General features: G+C 41.6%; 1 protein-coding gene across 1 annotated transcript in view; it reads right to left on the bottom strand.

Moving 5' to 3' along the window:
- The window catches only part of LOC144761982 (clusterin-like), a 416,511-nt gene that overhangs the window by 327,665 nt on the left and 65,668 nt on the right, over positions 1–23,178 (bottom strand). The window contains exon 2 of the mRNA XM_078647148.1: positions 21,463–21,580. Within this exon, the coding sequence (XP_078503274.1) occupies positions 21,463–21,571 (109 nt within the window). The 5' untranslated portion in view covers positions 21,572–21,580. The remainder of the gene's footprint in view (positions 1–21,462; positions 21,581–23,178) is intronic.

The following is a 23,178-nucleotide window of genomic DNA, read 5'->3' as shown; positions in this document are numbered from 1 at the left end:
TCCAGAAACTCAGAGTACATTTTCTCCATAGCCTCAGCCATAAGGTCCGGAACTGATTGCAGGTCCCTAGGTGGACATGGATTGTCCGGAGACCAAGAGGTAGTACCAGCTAACAGGGTCTTGATCTTATGCACAGATAACGAGGAGAATTTGGCTAAACAACTGTGGGTGAGTTGTTCTAAGGCTGTCCCGTCCTCACCATGGAGTGACTGAATCCCAGAATCACCAGGACCATCAGTGGGATCTGGAAAGTCTGCATGGATCGTCTTGATTTTCCCTTTAAAAACTTGGCTACTTTATTGAAAAAAAGTTGGGAATTCTCAACCTCCTGAAACGTCAGCGGTGACATACAGGTGCGCACTGTATTGAAGAGTTTTTGGGAGCATTAATAACCAACCTTATCCTCTGGGAGAAGTATGCTACTTTAGTTTTTTTAAATAGCCCTTTTATATTTGAGAGTAAGCTCCCTAAGTTTGATTTTGATTAAGAGCCAAATAGTTCTTTCTCATTTAGCTAAATTAAAGACATGTTGTTTTAATTCTGGCATCCCATTTATCATTGCAGAAGGATAGGAAACTAAAGAGGTAATGGAATACCCATGTTTTTGCCTCTCTGTCTACACAGAAGTGGAACGAAGTAATTATTTTATGACATAAATCTTCAAATTTTGAATTGATTTCTCAGAATAAGGTCTTAAAGGGCAGATGGATTGTAGTAAATCTTACAATTGAGGGTGCATCTTTTTGTATTTTAAATCTCCATGGTCAAATTAATATGGATTATGCATTTTGGGAAACATGGATAGGTTGTTGTAATAAAGTCTGCATGACAATGTATGCATTTGAGGTGACTGTAGTATTTCCTCCTTTTATTGACAGAAGGTGTACTTTTAGATATTTAACCAATAGGATGCAGAAAGCATTTCAAAGAGTGGTTGATTATATTCTCACAGACACATGGAGACTATGCAACCGGATTTAAGTGAATTCTCTTCTTTCTCACCAGTCCATAGTTATAATTTCAGAATCAATTATATTTTTGCTTGTAGTAATTTAACTGAAAGTCTCACAAAGTCAGAGTTTGAATCTATTGTAATCTTTTATCTTGCACAAGTTGTGCCTGATCTCAATTCAGCATGTCATAATAAGGAGAGTAGTACATTGAGATCTAATTCCTATTTACTGAAAGCTACACAACGTTTTTTCCAAATTTCGAGAATTTGTTGATGAGATTTTAAATGCAATCCAATTACTGATAAAACCATACAAAATACTTAGGATGAATTTAGAGCTTCTCCTGACAAATCATGTCTCATGTGAGGTGAAAATATCTGAGAAAATGTCAATTTAAATTTTTCTGAATATCAAGGTATTAGAATATATATATATTTCTCATCTAACGCTCGGGTCACTTCAACAATTTGTATAAAAGCAAAGATGGAATTTAAGTATAGGTCTACAGAAAATGCTTGCAGTATTTTATTTAAGACTAAGGGGCTTATGTACAAGCCCCTTGCGTTGCCAGAGCATCACTTTTTATGATGCTCTGGCGGTGCAGAGTGCAGACCCATACTTATGAAGCCACGCAGAGCCACTTTGCGTGGCTTTTCATTGCCTAGTAGACATGGTTTGAGGCAATGCAGCACAAAGTTGTTGTGTTGTCTTACACTACGTCAGAGGGGTGTTCCATGGCAATTGCGGGTGGGTTTTGACATGCAACACCCATGGATTTTGTGACATTCTCAGTTTTACAAGGATCTGTAAACCAGGTAATGCATAAAAAGTGTATGCCTCCCCGGGGGAGGCATACATAGGATAAATATCTTTATTTCTCTTTATTATTTGCTCTTTCTATGTGTGCCGCATTCTGCAGCACACATAAAAAAGGGAAAATCCTACATGGATTGTCTTTGTGCAGGAAGGATTTCCTTCCTGCACAAAAACAATCCCGCTAACAACGCAGATACCCTGGCGCCATGTTGCAAGAGTGCCTGCATTGGCGATATGGCACCAAATTGTGCACTGGCTCAGGCAAAAGGGACAGGAATACACCGTATTTTGTAAATATGCTGCATTTCTGCCATTTTGAATTGGCGTAGGGCAGTGCAGCAAAATGACTTGAGGCACTGCATAACTCAATTCATTGTAAATGAGGCCCTAAATCTAAATTCAATGGAGGCCAAAATAAGATGGGTTTACTAACCACTAATTGTTTGATATTTAATGAGGGAAGATCACTTGTTAGAGAAATTTGAGATGGTCAAGAGATTGTTGGGATCACTTTCAAGAACATTTATGAAACCCTGTAAACACAGGAACTTGATACAACTGAACAGAACTTTACAGGTTATTTTTAAGCAACCAGAGGAATCCTTTAACCTAATGTGATCTTTCTGTGTTTATGTTTAAATGTTTATAGAGCGCTCGATTGCCGTGGCATCTTGGCGCTGGAATATGTGTACAGGAAATGTGCCCTGTATTACCGGGGGACCTATGTTGATGTTTCCACAGTTTAAATTTTAAGAGCAGTTACTCTGCTAAAAAAAAAGGGAACTCTTCTGGACCTGTTGCTTTTCCTGTTGCATTTGATCTGTATTGTTTTAATATGCTCATTCCAATGCATTTTGAGCTATGTAGTACCTCTTTGAAAAATAATGAATCTAAGGGATATTTCCTGAAGGGATGATCTCATTCCTGAGGTGGGTAAATGATCCGTGAAATAGAAGGTGCAGATGTAGCGGGGTTAGTAACATACAATAAAATATCATAGGCATAGGCTGAACCTTTTAAAATGACATTCCTTAAAAGCAATACCAGTATATTCTGTATCATTTTGCAATAAGCATAAAAGAGGTTCAATAGCAATAAGGAATAAAAGAGGTGATAAGGGACATCCTTGTCTAGTAGCCCTGTACCGAAAAAATGAAAGGGACATAGTGCCATTTATAAAAAAGTGTTGCTGAACCGGCGGCATATATTGCTTTCAGCATATTCAAACAAGCATTTGCAATGCAATAGGTCTCGCATTTATGCGAGTTTGAGCTATGGGAATTGTAAATGACAATGCCTTTTATTTATGTTTTGGTTTTATTTGGTTTATCTATATACATATAGATAGATAGATAGGTAGGTAGATAGATAGACCAACAGACACATAGATAGATAGATAGATAGATAGATAGATAGATAGATAGATAGATAGATAGATAGATAGATAGATATTCAATGATTATAAAAGTGTAGAAGTAATACACCAGATTTTCGATTTTACACAATTAATGTCAAAATACTGTTTCTAATTCCATTCATATTTACAGTGCTGAACAAATATCTGTCATTTTGTTCTGAAACATAATGGCAGACCTAACTTCACCTGTCAGCTCACTTCTCTATAATCATCCCTCCCCCTTCCTTCAATGTTCAACTTGTCTTGCCCCCAACCAAATTTATTGCCAGTTGTCATGGGAGTTCCTGGAGCGCTGCAGCGTTTCCTACCATTAATTGCTCTATGGGCAGGGCTGACGATCTTTCAGCCGAATAGTCGTTGCGATCTTGCATTAGAATTACTCGAGCAAATGGGTGATTTCGCTCCATTTGTTGCTTATGTCTAACCGCCGAGCTCCAGGCCTTTTGGTTACAGACACATTCATTTTTGAAGCAGAGTGCCTTAAAGCACACGTGCCAAGCCAGGGCACTTGGCACATTACACCAATTTACACAAATCGACATGGCACATGTGTAAAATGAGAAAAATAAAAAATACCCCTGTGGCAAACGTCAGATGTGATAAGCTGGTAATGAAAGAAACAGGAAGATGCTACGAGAACTGAGGGAAAGGTTAGTACTTGCGTTTGCTTTTCAGCAAGGCCACGCTGCCAAAAGGTGGAAGTGCCATTTGTCCTTTGGCTGCGCTTTCGTGTTCAAACTAAACTAAAATTGAGCTGGCATCAGTGATTCCATGCCATAATAAACTAAGAGATCCATCTTTACTCTTTGTTTTGATATCTTATCAAAGGCTGTGAGTAAAACATGCAATTTGGTGTGAAGTTAATTACAAATCAATAGCTTTGCTATTGTGTGCGTGAAACAAATCGATTGGAATTAGATAGAAAATTCTTGCGTTATCTGGGAGGCTTTTTGGTGACAGCTGTTAAACTAATTGACTTATCTTTATTTTATTTTATTTTTAAAGTTTTATATAGCGCTAGCTTAACCCGTAGGTATCAGAGCGCTTTACATACACACAGTAAACAGCAGAATGACATTACATTACATAGTAGGCTGGCAGTAAGGAAGCAAATCAAAGAAAGAAAATACAGCATGGAAATAAATATGCAGCGGAGGGGGAGAGAGCAATAAAAAGAAATAGGTGAGAATGACATAGTCCGGTCACCCACTATCCTTGAATGTCCAGGGAGAGAGAGGAGACAACTCGGATATAGTAGTCTAGGTAAGTTGACGTTGGTCATGAAAGTATTTGTTTAGGAGATGGAGTTTCAGGTCCCTTTTGAAACAGGAGAAGGAGGGGTTGCATCTGAGGACTCTAGGGAGAGATTTCCATATCCTGGGAGCGTTGCCAGAAAACAATCGGTATTGGGTGGTTTTTTTTTCATTTTCGGAGGAATAAGAAGGAGAGAGTTGGAGCTTCTCAGCATTCTGGATTGACCTGCTCTTATCAGTTTGTTATTTAGGTAGTTGGGGGCAGGAGAGTTAAAGGTTTTGTGTGTGATGCAGGCCAGTTTATAGATACATCTCCCTTCCATGGGAAGCCAATTGAGGCAGTTGAGAGCTGGAGTGATGTGTTCAAATCTTTTAACTCCAGATACGAGTCAAGCGGACATGTTCAGCACTGCCCACCCACCGCCCGCCCGGTGGGGGGCAGCATGGATAGCATTTGGCTTCATCAGATGCAAGTAGCCCAGAAGATAAACACTGGAGTGTAGGGTGCTCACTTCATGCGGTGATTGGCACATGGGTACCAAGAGGTAGATGGGGAGGAGAGCAGACCCCTGCAGTGAGGGGGTGAGAGACACAGCCACCCTCTGCTGATTTCAAAGCGTTACCAGATGAGGGAATCTTAGACCCCCATTCACAACATTTTGAGACGGTAGGGGACATTTTGGGGTAAAAGAGCTGATCTGGGCAACGTGAGTTCAAATTCCTCGGGGTATTTGTTCAAGTGGGGGGACTCGAGGAACTATGGTATATTTTACACAGAGCGACACATCTATTCTAAGTACGCCATCCGCAAGAAAAGCCACGCAGAGGCATAAAATGGAGATCCCAAGAGAGTGTGAGGGGGAGGCGGTTGGAGGGGTTCAGTAGTTGCCTGCACACAGGTTGTGAGTTCAAAGAACGATTTCCTTCTAAAATCGATTTTTCCGAAGCCCTCTTGGAAGATGAAAGTACCTGTAGAGGCAATTGCGAATTTCTCCCACATCCATCCCCTCTGTTGCATTTGTTTCTTCAACTTGTAAGGATGGCAGCTTATGGATTAGTAACCAATAAATATATAAAGATCCAGCTGGATCCCCCTCACACTGGGAGGATGTTTGATATCGAGCCGCAAAAGGGCCAAAGGTCAAATTCATTTGTTGGCAGCACAATGTCAATTTCAATGAATGATTTTGGATCCGGCCTGTCAGTTGTGTTTTCCTCCAGTATAAAGGTCGGGTAGAGAAAAACACTCTGCGATTGCTGCACGGGATGTCTTAATTAATTAACAGTGCTCGGAATGGAAAAGACAGGAGGGCATGTACTTATCTCCAAATCCCTGCAGTTAAGCAACATTTGCAGTGAAGCAACATTTGTGTCCTTTAAAAGTCCCTGCAGCCCGGCAGGAGGGACGTGTGAGAGTCTTAAATAAACAAGATGTCAGCGGTTCTTTCATTTACTTGCTTCCCCGTGAAATGGATCCAAAAAAGAAGCAGCACGGGAGTGGTGCGCGCGCGCCACAGCGAGACCTGTAGCTTCAATTATCTCGCTCGTGTCTGTGCACGATAATTGAAACCACATGACGGATGGTGTTCGTAACAGACACCAATAGGCCATGGGCGGAGCAATGAGCCCGCCTTTGGCCTATTGCGTGCTCTGTTTGTGAAATGCACGCACAAGCCAATCCAGTAACACAAAAGAAAAAGCACATGCACAAGCATGTGGAATTTCTAGGTACATTCTGGAACCCCCTACAAAAGTGCTCTCTCACTACACGAGCCCTAAAAATGGGGGCCAAACTGGAAGGCTTTTAGTGTTTGAAACAGGACCTGCCAACTCACTTTATGGACAGCTTTTTCCGCAAGCAAAGCCAACAGACCAACAGGGCACTCAAGCTTATCAGTAAAGCATAAGACATGGCTTAAAAGACGTGTATTATGTGCAGAAAGTCTCCCTTTTATAAAACCTGTTTGATCTGATTGTACAATAGATGTGAGGAGAGGCGCTAGTCTGTTAGCTAAGATTTTGGCATAAATCTTAGAATCTTAGTTAAGGAGGGATATTGGCCGGTAATTAGAAAATACAGCAGGATCTATTTCTGGCTACAGAAGTACCATAATAATGGCTTCTTTAAAAGAGCAGCTTTCAGCAGAATATTTCTGGAACTCAGTAAATAATGATAGTAGAGTGGGAGAAAGTTGTGTTTGAAAATCTTTGTAAACGTCTGTTGGGATACCATCACGCACAGAAGACTAATTAGGGTGTAGTGCTTTGATAGTCAAATTAATTTCTTGAATATCTATTGGAATGTTTAATTTGAGACAATCTTCTATAGATATCTGGGGTAAATGGCGCTGTTGTACAAAAGTGTCAATGAGATCACTTGGGAGGACTGTAGGTTTGTCATAAACAGAAGAGTCAAAAAATACAAATTCTGTTGTAATCTCTTCTGTGAGAAGGAGTAGAGTGCCATCTGATTTCCTGTTTTCTAGTATTTGACTGTTATCTTTTTTACTATGTATTTGGCCAAAAGTCTGCCAGATTTGATAGAATGAATGTAATAACTTGATATTTCTTTAGCACAAGTAACACTGCCTGCTTACTTAAAAGGTTGTTATATTCATATCTTATTTGTGAAGTTGGGATTCATTTTAATTATCTTGTGAGGAGATAAAAAGTTTTTCTAATTCGCCATTCTGTTTTTCTAGTGAAGAAAAATCAGCATAAAAGGTTTTATTGTCGTATGCCATAAGGGTTATAGTGACACCCTGGATACATGCTTTAAAAGCATCTCAATGAATAATTGTAGAATAATTGTAGATGTGTTAACAGGGTTATTGGTAAGGCTCCCTGTTTTCTGTTTTTACAGATAAACACAGACAGAAAAGAATGTGCTTTCTCTCTGCATTTATTTTTAAAAGTGGATGAATACAGAAAATTGAGCTTCTTATAAGTGACTCTCCGTGCTGTCTTTCATTATTTGTAGCCTAACAGCTGAGCAGATGGACAACATGGGAAATAAAAAAAACAGGATGAAATTTCTTTAAATAATGGCAAATGTCAATATAAATTTGTGGTTAATGCTAATATTTAATGGCTGCATTGTTATGTAATATTTAGCAGCTTAAATGCCTAACTCACGACAGACATCAAAGTATAAGGGTGTGTCCTATAAGTTAAATAAATATGGAAATGTACCGTTTTACAACTTCATTTTACACAATACACAAAATAAATATTTGGATAAATACAGATAAAATGGCCAAAAAATAAATATGGATAAATACAGGCGGAAATGTTAATAAAAAAAATACCATAAAACCGAGAGCTCTAGTTATTGGTCATACAATAGTTAGTAATGGCAGTCAAGGTTTTGGCGGATTTCAGTGGATTCACACCTATATCGGGATTCATTCTCCATCTGTTTTTGGGAGGACCAGCGAGGCAGAAGGAAATTAGAGCATGGTCAGAAATTGCAATTTGTTAAAAAAAAATACGTCAATAAATGAAAGGATTTACGTGGTCTGAACTGAGAAGTAGAAGATTGGTCTTGGAGTCGATCCCAAATACGATTAAAATTGCCCCCAATAATAAGAGATAAGATGGGATACGATGGGCATTATCAATTTCAAACCGTTCTGTAAATTTAATGTTGAGAAGTTTAGGTAACGTAGTTTCCAAGTAAAGACGACAGCTTTGACCTTAAATATTTTCTGGGACATTAGCAATTTGTAAGTTATATTGATGGTTTCCGTTCTCGAGGTCCAGTAAGGCTGATCGCATTGTAGAGATCTGATGGATTAGAGGAGTAAAAGAAGAAATATCTTTGTTATTGTCTCGATTATTATCTAATTATCTAATACTATCAGTGATTATGAAGTAATGTGAGAGTGAATGTTTTTTTATCTGAACATATAGAGTCAGTATTTGAATGTATTGCTTGTATTTCTTCCAGTATCTTAAATAATAATGATTTTGGGGATTCTACCATTTTAGATTTAGTAGGTGGAGGAGGGGCAGTTTTTTTTTATTTTGTTTGGTTTTGCCTTTGTATTTGCTGAGTAATGACTGTTAAAGACAGAGGGTCAGATGTATGACTGTTTTTTTGCAGTCACAAACAGGAAATCAGGACGTTTGCGACCGCAAAATAGGTCTGTACAATGTACAAACCCTATTTTGCAAGTCGGTAACCTATTACAGACTCGTAAAATAGGGTTTGTGACTTGCTACTAGGAAGCCATTAGCGATAATGGGGTGACCCTGTGTCCCTCAGAACCTGGGTATTTATGAAATACAAAACAAGTGGTTCTGTTGGGAAGTTACAATCACTTTGATCTCTGCATATAATACAAATTTCAATCCGAGTAGTTGACAAGGGATTTTTAACAAAAGGAGAGAAAAGGAAATTTGTCAAGGATAGAATTATTCACTAAATTGTTAGTTACAGAAAATTATAAATATGGCTGTCAAAGAAACATTGAATTATGGTGATACAGCAGTGACTGTATTGCAGGATAAGTGACATGTAGTGATACGTGTGGTCAACAGTGCTATACAGGTATGACAGACATCAGTGACACAAATATTTGGTGATTCTAAAACTTTGGTGTTTCAAGAAAAGAGCTCACTACATAGTCCTTGATGTTCTTGGCACGGTTGAAGGCAAACATGGGTTCTTCTATTATGTTGATTTCTGTTCCCACAAGATTCCAGTATTTCTTAATTACTTTTTTGATGTTATGACCTCTTGTGTTAAAAGTTGTGGCGCATACCAATTTGTCCATCTTCTCATTCTTTGGTTGTAGTTTGAGGAGAGATTCGCGAGGGCGGTACCATTCCCTCTTCCTCGCTCTATTGAGTAACCCCTTAAGGTACCCTCTATCCCTCAATTTCGTGATGACGATGTCTCATTCCTTCAAGAAGTCGCCCCGTCTGGAGCAATTACGCAGTAGCCTTAAAAATTGGCCATATGGCAAATTGTCCCTCAGGTTTCTTGGGTGATGAGAGTCATATTTCAAGAGGGTGTTTCGGTCTGATGGTTTTCTGTACAAGTTCATTCCAATTCTCGCGCCTTCAATTTCCAGTGTGAGGTCCAAAAAACAGATGGTCTCATTATTGTATGACACTGTGAACTGTATGTCTGGCGATCGTCCATTCAGACATGTTTTGAACTATGTCAGGTGGTGTTCTGTGCCTGTCCATATCATCAGCACGTCATCAATACATCACTTCCAAAAAGCGATGTTGTCAAGGATGGGATTCGAATGGTCGTAGATATTGATGTCTTCAAAGTGGTCCATGAATAAATTGGCTAGACTGGGAGCAAACCCAGCCCCCATCGCAACACCCTTGCATTGGTAGTAGAAGGTGTCCTGGAAAATAAAGTAATTCTTTGTCATCGCTATGTGCAGTAAGTCTAAAAGAAAGTCAGTCGGAATGCAGCGTGTTGTAGGGCATTTGTCAAGGACCTTGCTGATATCTTCAATTGCCTCATCATGTGATATACTCATATATAATGAAGAAACGTCCATCATATATAATGAAGAAACGTCCAACATAACCAGATACTGGGACATTTTATCAAATGGTTGGTTCTCCACCAGTTGGATGGTATGCATGGTATCCCAAAGGAGTGAACGGGTATCGAAAACACATGGCTGCAGAAAACTGTCTATGAATTGATTGAGTGGCTCTAGGACAGAACCACACTCTGAGACAATGGGTCTTCCTGGTGAATGCTTGGGATAGTGCATATCGTAGGTATCTTCGGATTAGTTTTATTCAGGAAGCTGTGCTCTGGTTCTATGAGAAATCCTTCAGCCAGGCCCTCATCAGTGAAGTCTTTGATAAGTTTGGACATATCCTGAGTGGGGTCTTTGTTAATTCTTGGGTAACTGTCCAAACAGCTCAATTGTTGGTTGATTTCCATGACACGGTTGTGAGTATTTTGGATAACCACCGCTCCCCTTTTTAGCTGTCTTTATCACAATAGACTGGTTGCTGCTCAGGGTGTGCAGTGCCTGTCTCTCGTCCTTAGAGATGTTGTGTTTAATGTACTTGTTGTTGTTGAGAAGATCCATTACTTCCGTCATCACAATTTTTGCATAGGCTAGGATTTTTAAACTCATCAGGTAAGTTGCTAGGGTGAATGTGTAGGCAGGTCGAAAATTGGTTGCTGCATATCGTTGGGACCACTGATCATTTTTTCACAAAGAAGTATTTTAAACTAATTTTCCGGAAAAACTGTTGTACCTCCAGTTTGATGTTAAATGTATTCGGAGGAGTCGTAGGGAAAAATGATAGATCCTTAGACAGGATGTCATGCTCAACTGTTGCGAGGCACCAGGATGGTGTATATCGTAGGTATCCTCAGATTATTTTTATTCAGTAAGTTGTGCTCTGGTTCTGTGAGAAAACCTTCAGCCAGGCCCTTATCAGTGAGGTCTTTGATGAGTTTGGATATATCCTGAGTGGGGTATTTGTTAATTCTTTGGTAACTGTCCTCACAGCTCAATTGTTGGTTGATTTCCATGACATAGTCGTGAGTATTTTTGATAACCAATATAGTGATTCCAATAACCAATATAGTGATTCGGATACAGTGAAACAATATAGTGAACCAATATATATAGTGAACCAATATAGTGATTCGGAGTGGTGGGCTTTGGAAAAAATAACCCCACATCCAGGGGAGGCAACATACTAGCCCCCCTTATTTTCAAAGAGTGCAGGTGTATCCATACTCTGGACTGAATCAATCAGGGACTCAACGAACAAGAAGAGACTTACCGTCAGATGGTTAGGCTGTTAATGAGTCACTGCATATGGCGGAATTAATAAAACTAGACATGGTATAAAGGCATATATTGCTTGTAAAATACACTGCCTGCAATGTCTGCGTTTCCATACTGTTTCATACAGCATGTCATGTTAGCATGGGACTGTTAGACAAAAGGATGTACCGTAATGCCGATGTCTTCCCAAATGTATGACACAATCAGTGACTATGTACACGTTAGACATAAAGACATTGTATCAAATATGACAGTTTCCTTGTGTAGGAAATTACCTGAGACAAGGCATACACCTGATATATACTGTCGATATGTAATATATGGATCACTACAATGTACAAGTTTCCGTACGGTTTCATACACCATGTCATGCTAGCAAAAGGAAGTACCATAATGCCAAATTCTTCCTATATGTATGTTACAATCAGTGACTATGTACACGCTCGATATAAATACATTGTAACAAATATAACAATTACTATGTGCAGGAAATTACCTGAGACAAGGCATAAACCTGATATGTACTTTTGATATGATATATATGTAACACCACTTTGTACATGTGTAAATTGGTCTGGTCTACATGAATTTTTATATTATTTTGTGTTCTAAATGCAGAATGGGTGCTCTTTCTAGGGAATACTATTCCCTATGACGGGAGTCTCAGTACCAATGCCTCCTTTAAATTAATTTCCCCTGGACCTAGGATTTCAAACACCAAATAGTCCACTACGTACTTTGACGCTCACATTAGAGCCATCACTCGTTCACGCCAGCCTGATTTCGCTGCTGCACTGCCACGTACACGTGGATAGATGAGCCAGCTGACGTCAGTGAGCTAACAAATACTGACAGATTCCAGCGCGGGCTCACTTAACGAAAGCAGTGTCAGACGGAGCACACACCATGTGTCCAGAGGTATGAGACATTTTCTCTGGTGAGCACACTTTGCTGTTTCAACGCAGCCGGACTTAGTACTAAATAGTACCCTTTTTACGTCCTCAGTTAATGATCGCTACTGGCGGCACCTTTGACTGACCTTTGACTGAGCAGATTAGGCACCGCACGACTCCAACTGGCTGGTGTAGCTTCTGTGTACAGATTCATCCTCATCGCAGGTATGCCTCAAAACGTTGCGCTTAGTTTATATGCAATTTGTTTAATGAATACCGCTGCCCATAGGTTATTTTTGTTTAATTCAAACAGTTGCGCATAGTTAGAACATAATTGTTTAAAACCATGCCGCATTTTAGATAAATTCTACATTCTTTCATTTGTAGACCACAATCTCCTGGTGTAGGTCTCCGTTTATTGAATTTCATCACATCGAGTTAGATATCCTGACTTGACACCAGGGTCTATGGTAAAGCCATTTTACACTTTATTTCTGGAGTAGGTGTACACATGCCACCCCTGAGAGCTTTCCTACTCTAAATCACTTTTAAGAATTTAATCCTAAAAATAAAATAAAATATCCGCCCCTTTCCATTTTAGTACCCCAATCTCTATTTATTAAACTAATAGGATCATAGGTATCGATTTCCTTAATTTTTTGACTTTGCGTATTACCTTCGCTACTGCAAAACACACAATAGTCCTTTGGACTATTGGAACACACCTGATTTCTTGTCTCCAATTAATCCCACAGGCTGTCCACACCCCCTCCCTCACAGTCCTGAAGAAGACCCGCCTCTGACACGTATTAAGCTGAGCTATCCTCAAGGGTCGAAATGTTGTCGTTATTCTCACACTAGTCCATACGTTCTCCTTGACCAGAACTTAAAATCATACTTGGGTCTTGAATTCATGTGTAAACTAATGACAGAAAGAAATACATTTTGAATTCACTACATTTGTGTCACTCATGTCTGTCATACCTGTATAGCACTGTTGACCACACGTATCACTACATGACACTTATCCTGCACTAGAGTCACTATTGTATCGCCGTAATTCAATGTTTCTTTGACCATATTTATTATTTTTTCTAAATAACAATTTAGTTAATAATTCTATCCATGACAAATTTCTTTGCCCTTATGGTGTGTTTTCCTTTTCTCTTCTTTTGTAAAAAAATCACGTGTCGACTACTCGGAATTGAAATTGTATTATATGCACAGATCAAAGTAATTGTAACTTCCCAACAGAACCACTTGTTTTATATATCACTGCTATTAGGAAACAGCATGCCTAGGGAAGCCCTTTCTAATAGCGAGTCGCACTACTATGTATGATTGTTTTGCAACCGCAATTGCGGTCACAAAACATTCACAGTTTACCACTAACTTCAAAAAGGTGACTGGCAGCGAAAATATTTTTCAAGAGCACGCAGTCGTCCCACAGACCACTACCTACTCTTAAAAAATGAAAAAAAGTGTTTAATGTTTCATTTTTAAATGCATCCTATTTTCCTTCAAGGAAAATGGGCTGCATTAAAAAAATAAAAACTACTTCATTTAAAAAGCATTCACAGACATGCTGGTCTTCTGACCCCAGCAGGCCACCATCCCTGTGAGTGCTCGCCATTCTCAAATGGGTCGTAAATTGTTACCTGCCTCATGAATATGAATGAGGCAGGTCGTTTGCGACCCCATTGGGAATCGCAAACAGTGTCTAAGACACTGTTGTACATTCCTTTTTGCGAGTCGCAAATTACGAGTTGCAAAATGATGCAATTTGCGACTCGTAAAATGGAGGGGTCATAAATCTGGCCCAGAATATTCCACACCTTTTTATATTATAGTCACCATGTGCCTCATAAAATATGGGTGGAGTATGTGCCTTACACTCAATGAGTGACTTCCCATTATATAAGTTTTAAGACTTCTGAAAGATAGCTCAAAGTAGATTGCCATTTAATAAACGATTGCAGCAATGCCAACAATAACTACAAGCAGGCAGTGAAAGCAAACAACAATCCCTTTTAGAGGTGGAAGTCAAGTAATTGGAGAAGAAACAAGGAAAAATATCTGAATAATAAATCTCTTTAAGAGGGGGTTCACCAAAACAAAACGGGCATGGCTGTAACCTCCTCCTCAGGAACCCTCCCTCTGATCAGATGCTTCATGAGGAAAGATCAAGAAGTGATCTGGCGGGAGGTAAAAAGTCACTGCCTCTGAAACAAAATGGCCTAAAAAACAGCAGAAAATGGTCCCACAGCAATAAGGACCAAGTCACCATCGAAGGAAGAGGTTGAAGATAGATTTCACGTCATGTAGAGATTGTCATGTAGCAGGTAGACAACAGAGTTTATAGCGCAGCGACCATCTAGCATCGCATGCGGCAAAGCCTTTTGGTTTTAGGCAAGAAAATTACAACTTTCTAAAAGTATAATTTCCAAAATAGTAATATACAGTCCTGTTTCACAACCAAGTTGAATTTTAAATTGCCATTAAAATGAGCCTTGCAGCCCTGCCAAGCATCACGCATCTTGCGTTAGACTAACGCATTTCAGTGTGGTGGTCCGCATCACCACACTGCAATGTATTGTCACGCATTATTGCGCCTCCTCAGCTTTCAGAAAAGGGGGTGGTGATGAACAGAGTGTCTGAATTAAGCAGACCACTCTTACCCAGTCCAAGGATCAGGGCTTGATCCATCACCGTTATTTAGCTCACTGCCCCATCCCAGCTCAGAACCTGGCTATATGCAAATTAGTCTGTCCCTGGCCCAGTGCATCATGGGAACAGGGCAGACCAAACTACCAAGCCAATTCTTCACCAGAAAGGAGACAAGCTTCCGGGGACCGGTTTCTGCCATTTCAGGCGTCGTCGGCCCGGCTTGCTTGAATCCTGATGGAGCAGTGAGCAAGGGACTCATGTCTGAGTATACCCTTCCACGCTTATGGTGGACAAAATGATTCAGAAAAGGGGGTGGTGATGAACAGAGTGCCTGAATTAAGCAGACCACTCTTACCCAGTCCAAAGATCAGGGCTTGATCCATCACCGTTATTTAGCTCACTGCCCCATCCCAGCTCAGAACCTGGCTATATGCAAATTAGTCTGTCCCTGGCCCAGTGCATCATGGGAACAGGGCAGACCAAACTACCAAGCCAATTCTTCACCAGAAAGGAGACAAGCTTCCGGGGACCGGTTTCTGCCATTTCAGGCGTCGTCGGCCCGGCTTGCTTGAATCCTGATGGAGCAGTGAGCAAGGGACTCATGTCTGAGTATACCCTTCCACGCTTATGGTGGACAAAATGATTCAGAAAAGGGGGTGGTGATGAACAGAGTGTCTGAATTAAGCAGACCACTCTTACCCAGTCCAAAGATCAGGGCTTGATCCATCACCGTTATTTAGCTCACTGCCCCATCCCAGCTCAGAACCTGGCTATATGCAAATTAGTCTGTCCCTGGCCCAGTGCATCATGGGAACAGGGCAGACCAAACTACCAAGCCAATTCTTCACCAGAAAGGAGACAAGCTTCCGGGGACCGGTTTCTGTCATTTCAGGCGTCGTCGGCCCGGCTTGCTTGAATCCTGATGGAGCAGTGAGCAAGGGACTCATGTCTGAGTATACCCTTCCACGCTTATGGTGGACAAAATGATTCAGAAAAGGGGGTGGTGATGAACAGAGTGTCTGAATTAAGCAGACCACTCTTACCCAGTCCAAAGATCAGGGCTGGATCCATCACCGTTATTTAGCTCACTGCCCCATCCCAGCTCAGAACCTGGCTATATGCAAATTAGTCTGTCCCTGGCCCAGTGCATCATGGGAACAGGGCAGACCAAACTACCAAGCCAATTCTTCACCAGAAAGGAGACAAGCTTCCGGGGACCGGTTTCTGCCATTTCAGGCGTGCTGAATTCAGGCACTCTGTTCATCACCACCCCCTTTTCTGAATCATTTTGTCCACCATAAGCGTGGAAGGGTATACTCAGATGTGAGTCCCTTGCTCATTGCACCATCAGGATTCAAGCAAGCCGGGCCGACGACGCCTGAAATGGCAGAAACCGGTCCCCGGAAGCTTGTTTCCTTCCCAGTATAAGAATTGGCTTGGTAGTTTGGTTTGCCCTGTTCCCATCATGCACTGGGACAGGAACAGACTAATTTGCATATAGCCAAGTTCTGAGCTGGGATGGTGCAGTGAGCTAAAAAACGGTGATGGATCAAGCCCTGCTCTTTGGACTGGGTAAGAGTGGTCTGCTTAATTCAGGCACTCTGTTCATCACCACCCCCTTTTCTGAATCATTTTGTCCACCATAAGCGTGGAAGGGTATACTCAGATGTGAGTCCCTTGCTCATTGCACCATCAGGATTCAAGCAAGCCGGGCCGACGACGCCTGAAATGGCAGAAACCGGTCCCCGGAAGCTTGTTTCCTTCCCAGTATAAGAATTGGCTTGGTAGTTTGGTTTGCCCTGTTCCCATCATGCACTGGGACAGGAACAGACTAATTTGCATATAGCCAAGTTCTGAGCTGGGATGGTGCAGTGAGCTAAAAAACGGTGATGGATCAAGCCCTGATCTTTGGACTGGGTAAGAGTGGTCTGCTTAATTCAGGCACTCTGTTCATCACCACCCCCTTTTCTGAATCATTTTGTCCACCATAAGCGTGGAAGGGTATACTCAGATGTGAGTCCCTTGCTCATTGCACCATCAGGATTCAAGCAAGCCGGGCCGACGACGCCTGAAATGGCAGAAACCGGTCCCCGGAAGCTTGTTTCCTTTCCAGTATAAGAATTGGCTTGGTAGTTTGGTTTGCCCTGTTCCCATCATGCACTGGGACAGGAACAGACTAATTTGCATACAGCCAAGTTCTGAGCTGGGATGGTGCAGTGAGCTAAAAAACGGTGATGGATCAAGCCCTGATCTTTGGACTGGGTAAGAGTGGTCTGCTTAATTCAGGCACTCTGTTCATCACCACCCCCTTTTCTGAATCATTTTGTCCACCATAAGCGTGGAAGGGTATACTCAGATGTGAGTCCCTTGCTCATTGCACCATCAGGATTCAAGCAAGCCGGGCCGACGACGCCTGAAATGGCAGAAACCGGTCCCCGGAAGCTTGTTTCCTTCCCAGTATAAGAATTGGCTTGGTAGTTTGGTTTGCCCTGTTCCCATCATGCACTGGGACAGGAACAGACTAATTTGCATATAGCCAAGTTCTGAGCTGGGATGGTGCAGTGAGCTAAAAAACGGTGATGGATCAAGCCCTGATCTTTGGACTGGGTAAGAGTGGTCTGCTTAATTCAGGCACTCTGTTCATCACCACCCCCTTTTCTGAATCCTCAGCTTTCAAGCAGCCGGATCGCTGCTTAAGTACCACAAACGATTAGGTATTAAGAGGCAGCGTGTGTTGTGCTGTGGCATGCTTTGGGGCTGGCACAGGCAGCTCGCACTAGCGACCAGGGATGGCTACATTGTTTCAAATACCGCAAGGCGCGGCAAAATTAATGACCTCATCCTCATGGAGTCTCAGCCAGAGCTTAATTTAGCCAATCAACATAGTCTAACTAGATCCCGGGCGTGGCTACGATCGCAGCCAGCATAGCGGGAACCGTAGCTGAGCTGGCGTCTATATGTTCTGCGCCGATTAAGACTGACAGCAGTGCAGCACTGTTATCGGAAAATCGGACGATTTTCTTATATTTTCGCCGTAGGAATTTACACCTCAAAAGAGCCTTGTGAGCTATGTGGCGGCTCAACGATATGCGACAAACCCCTTCAGGTACTGGCACTTTTGCGGGGGTAAGCAGGGGGTGCAGGAGTCTAGGAGGCCCCTACATGTAATTTGCAGGTGAGCCCCTTAAAATGTAGTGACGCAGCTGCTCTTGTTCTGGGACTCCCGGTGATACACTATTTCTTCCCCAGCTAAGTTACTCCAATTGTCCCGGTCACTGGGTCACTGGTGAGACAGAGTAGCTGTCTGCATTGGAAGCAGCAACAGCAGTCTTGCCCCGTTGTACCAGGGCTCTCCGTTCCTCTCTATACATGGCGGCCTCGAGAGAAGTTAAAGATGAAAGACACGCACCACTGAAGATTAATCAATAGAGGTGAAAGGTTGTTGTGTGCTGCTGGGGCTTCGCTTTCTGTGCCAAGAAGCGTTAAGTAGGATCCCAAATGCAATTCCTGTTAGGAGTTGTCCCCCTGTGCACAGCGTGTGTGATACCAAGAGATGGTATAATACAGTTTGTCCAAACTTGGATAGTTTTGCACAAAGATTTAATTCATGTTGCCAAGCTTCAATGTTATTCGTTTAAAGCGTAAAGGTTGATTCCTTCATTCCAAACATTATATTCATGCTTTTTGAATCAATCCCAATGCATTTCGGGCAAGATTTCTGCCCTTCATCAGGGGAAAGTTCTGAAACAAAAGGATAAACGGTCTGATTTAAGGGGAAATAACCCTAAGAGTCTAAAGGCTAAATGAGAGTCAAAAGTGCTGAAAGTGATGAGAAACAAAAAACATGCAGTGACGTGTGTATGACCAGCATACTGTGTAGTAATCACTGGCGTTGTACACCATTAATCCGGACTACAGAGAAGCTCAAGAAGCTGTGCACAGTCCGGGCTGGGGCAGGCAGCGCACTGACCAGACTAAGTCTAATGCCACTGTGCTCCAAGGCCTTGGTGTCCTGATCTCTGTGTGAGTCCGGCGGGACTGGGACAGTCAGGCGCGCAGTTGGGTGACTCGGCCCCAGAAATAGGAAGGTACCATTGTGGGACAGTGGAGCTATCAGGCCAGGCCTAGGTGTTAGACAGGGGCTGTCCCAGGGCCAGCAGCGGGGGTGGCTGCATTGGAAAGCTGTGAGTGTGAGGCCCTCATTTAGGTCACAGCTAGGCAGGCTTGAAGACATTTTTATTTTTTAGACAGACAAATTACGGTTTGAAAAGGTGTGTGCCACCTCAAACATGCCAATAGTCCAGTCTGAGATGGGAGACTCCAGCTTTATTTTAGCTGCCGACGGAAAACTAGCAGCAGTCGAGGGAGTCTGCGAGGTACTCAGCTGATTATAATTAAATTATACACTTCTTCCAGACTGCTTTATCTATTTTGTGCAATTTTGGCTAGCCTGATAAATGAAAGTCGTCTAACAATTATTTTTAAACTTTGCAGCAGTTAACTTAGATTTTCTCCATGTTCAATGGGGCAATATTTCTGATATTTGTGTTACCGTAATCGCCATTGCTTGATTTTTGCTCACGAGAAAATGTCACTCATAAAAATTGAAATGTCACTCAAAATTACACAGAAATTATGAAAATGTCACACATGGCAATCTAAAACCTTGGCAGCAATGGCCGTGACTCATTTCACTAACTGGTCTCCAAACTGAATTTATCACTAATTACATGTAACAGTGTAAACCAGTGTTAACCTATGGGATAGCCAGCCTTGTCACAGTGAAAAGGACTTTGGAGGTTTTACACTGCCAAAATATGTAAACATTAAATATACATGTCCTACTTCTAAATACCATGCACACTGCCCTAGTGATTTAAGCCTGGCAAATGATTTAATTTGCCAAGTCATAAGAGCAGTTTAAAACTGCACATCTGGGCTACAATGGCAGGCTTCCAGGCATGCTTTACAGGGCTACTACTATGTGTGACACAAGTTTTGCAGCCCACGAGAAGTATTTAATTTACTTGGTTCTGGGTGCAGGTAGTTCCATATACTAAGGAATTATAAGTAAATCATTTGTGCCAATTGTGTAAGCTAATTTTTACAATTTTTAAAAAGGAAGAACATAAGCAGTTTACCATAGGTTTGCAGGGTTAAACTGCACAGAGGTCTAAACCAGCAATAATAGGTTTTAGTAATAGACCAAAAATATTTGGGGTGACACTTCAGAAAGGGCCAATTTCTAACACCCTGATATAAGTGAAATATGCTGATTCTTTTTTTTATGGGAGCAGAAATAAATATGATTTTCAAATGTCAATTAGTATTTCAGTTTTCGGTCCAACTTTGGAAAATGATTACTGAAAATATGAACACTAAAGTTCCATTTTTGATCCTTGCTATCATTTTGAGGAGCAAGAATTCAAATTGGAAGTCATGTTCCATGAATGTGAGATTGGTAGACAAGTACTTTATAACCTAGTGAAATGGATTGTGTTTCAATGATAAGATAATTTTGGTGTGCCAAGAGACAACAAAGGTAGTAAGCTTGTGAACCAAGTATACAGGGGTGGATGATAAATCTAGTTTTGAAGATACTGCAGGCCAGATAGGGGAGCCAGTGGATTTCCATAAGGGTGAGGGTAATGTGGTCATTTTTCTCATACATATGTATCCCTTCCCTAGCACAGTCTTAATGCAGCTCTGTGTTTGGCTGCATGTATATTGCGAGCATTATGGCAGAGAAAGTGTTGATTAAGACTGTGTTTGAGCACTTCACTCATCACAAGAACACTAGCTTGAGGTGGGTTTGCAGCTCTTTACCGTCCCTACTTCTTTGCACCTGCCATGTGTATGAGTTAGAGAAAGGTGTGGTGTAGCAGCCAGGGTGGCTGACTCCAGAGCGTGGGGCTCGGGGCTCACGGTTCGATTCCCAGCTCTGGAGGGAGATAAGCTCAGCATCATGTGACTCTGGGCAATAGCTCACTTAATCTCCCCAACAGCCCCCAGCTCCTTGAGAAACTTACAGGTGATTGGTTTGCGCTGTGCAAATAGTGAGTTATTTATTTATTATTAATATATTTTCAGCTTGAATAAGCATGGCTGTATTTGTATGCCTGGCCATGCATGACACAATGTTGATGAACCAGTTTTATGCAACTCCATAGCTATTTACACAGATGCTTGATGAGAAGGGCTGTTGTGTTAGCAAAAAAGCATAGCAAAAAGAATATATTTAGTAATTACAATACTGTGATGCATAACTTAAAGAGCAATTGATTAGTTACCTATTAGTCGCAAAGTGAGGCACTGATTCAGAGGTCACATGATACCCAATGTTACTGAAACACTTTTTACATTTTGACATGTTCTACACTTCTACCAGAGGGTGGATTAGTGGACTTGGGGTGTTTTTGTTCAATAATAGTATTAATTGCCGTTTTTAAAAGATGGCTGCATGTACACAGAGCTTGACAGCATGAGATCATAACTTATGCATGCTATCAACTTCATGTAATAGTTTGACTGGTGTAAAATTAAAATGATTCGCAAGATATTCATCATCAGTTAAAGGAGTAAGCAAAACACACATTAGAGTGGCATATAATATCCAGGTCACACCAGAGTCAGGGTATAGGAGACCAATCCTGGCCACACTTTCAAAGAGCTTACTTCTGAAATGTTCGTCTTGGAATTCGAACCTTCTACACGAAGCTTGCATGAAGCCCATCAGAAAGATTACTAAAAGTAATTCCACTTTCAGCCATTTGGAACCAATCATGTTGGTGATCTGAAATACAAAAATGTGATATTGTAAATGCCCATTTGCAATACCCTAGCTTTACAGCATTTACTCTTGTCTGGTCAGAACTGAAGAATATGTTTTACTTGCCGAGAGGCAACACAAATAAAGATTGTGGGCCTATTCAGAAAGATATGTAAACATATGTACATTTAGTCATGTGGCATGGTGAGCATCAGGATGCTTGTGTCTGGTCCAGGGAGTACCTGGCCTGGCAGTTCGGGCTGGACTGTTAGTATGAGGAGCAGGGTCAAGACTGATTTTCATATGGCTGGGCCCAAACTGGGGTGGCGAAGTGAGCTAAAGAACGATGGATTTAGTCCCAGATCTTTTGACTGGGGGTGAGTGTTTGAAATGTTTCAGCACCCCGGCCATCATTTTGTTGTGTTTGCTATATTTATTACTATATCTAAGTGTAACTCCACACTTTCTTTTTGCTATCCACCATTTCAGAGTCACACCTAGATGCAGACGTACATATTTCCACTCACTCCAATTAGCGATTGAGTGTTCAACAGCATGATTTACTCTAAGACCATACTTTATGTTTCACCTACTTGGCCAACATGTCTGAAACTAGAGTGCAGTCCTTTGAATCGGGGGTTAGAACCTCCACCTCGGAGATATTGACCTTCAGATAGAGGGATGGAGATCTCTGACTGAATGGGGGACAGGCAAATACCATACCCATGTCCCAAATAATACACACCTGGCATCCATTGACTTCAAAACAAATAATTGCAGACCACAGTTTAGGTCCTGTCTTTTTCCTCTTGGCCTCAGTGATCCTGCATCCAGCTGGAACCACATTCAGCCTCCAGGATGCATACCACTGTCATGAGGAAGAGGAATTTGACCAAGGAGGAACCAGACCTTGTAATGACATTTGTTATAAAACAATACTATTACATGGGCTAACTCGATTCACCTGCAGTGGAACACAGAAGCAGCTTTATGGCAGGACCTCACTGACTCTGTGAAGGCCTTGGGTGAGGAGGTCTACAGCATGGGAGGCATTAGAAACATTTTGCAGGTTGAGAGGTAGTGGGTGAAGGAGAAGTTCTCTAGGATTCAGCTGGCACATGCTATTACGGACGGGCCATCCATACCCAGTCTGTCTCACATCCCTCAAAGAGACTGCCCTCTCCACAATGCACCCTCACCTGCTATGTGGGCTGCCTGTTGCAGACAACCCTGGTGTTTCACCAGGTAAGATTAAAACCCCCTCTCTCTCCCTATCACCACTCATGCAAATCTGTACTTCTCCCAAGCCTACACAGTTTGAAGAGACATCACATACATACCCCTCAAACACAGCTTCAAAAACACACCCCTTAAACAAGCTGATGTTTACATTGATTTACCTTTATTCATCTTTCCTCTCATACAGTCACTATTCAAAGTAATTTGATTGCTACCACTGGGGCTGGAGCCATTCCTAAAGCTGCAGGGCAACACATAGGGCCGGTCTAGAAATGCAACCCTATAACACACATAGACATGTCCTTATGCTAGGAATGTAAATAGCATACAATACAAGATTTGTATATTTTTCTTTGTAGTTCCTTAACATTTTTATAAATTGG

Source organism: Lissotriton helveticus, chromosome 6 (genome assembly GCF_964261635.1).
Source record: "Lissotriton helveticus chromosome 6, aLisHel1.1, whole genome shotgun sequence".
NCBI lineage: Eukaryota > Metazoa > Chordata > Amphibia > Caudata > Salamandridae > Lissotriton > Lissotriton helveticus.
The sequence above is the reverse complement of the archived record's forward strand: the minus strand, read 5'-3'. Positions and strand labels throughout refer to the sequence as shown.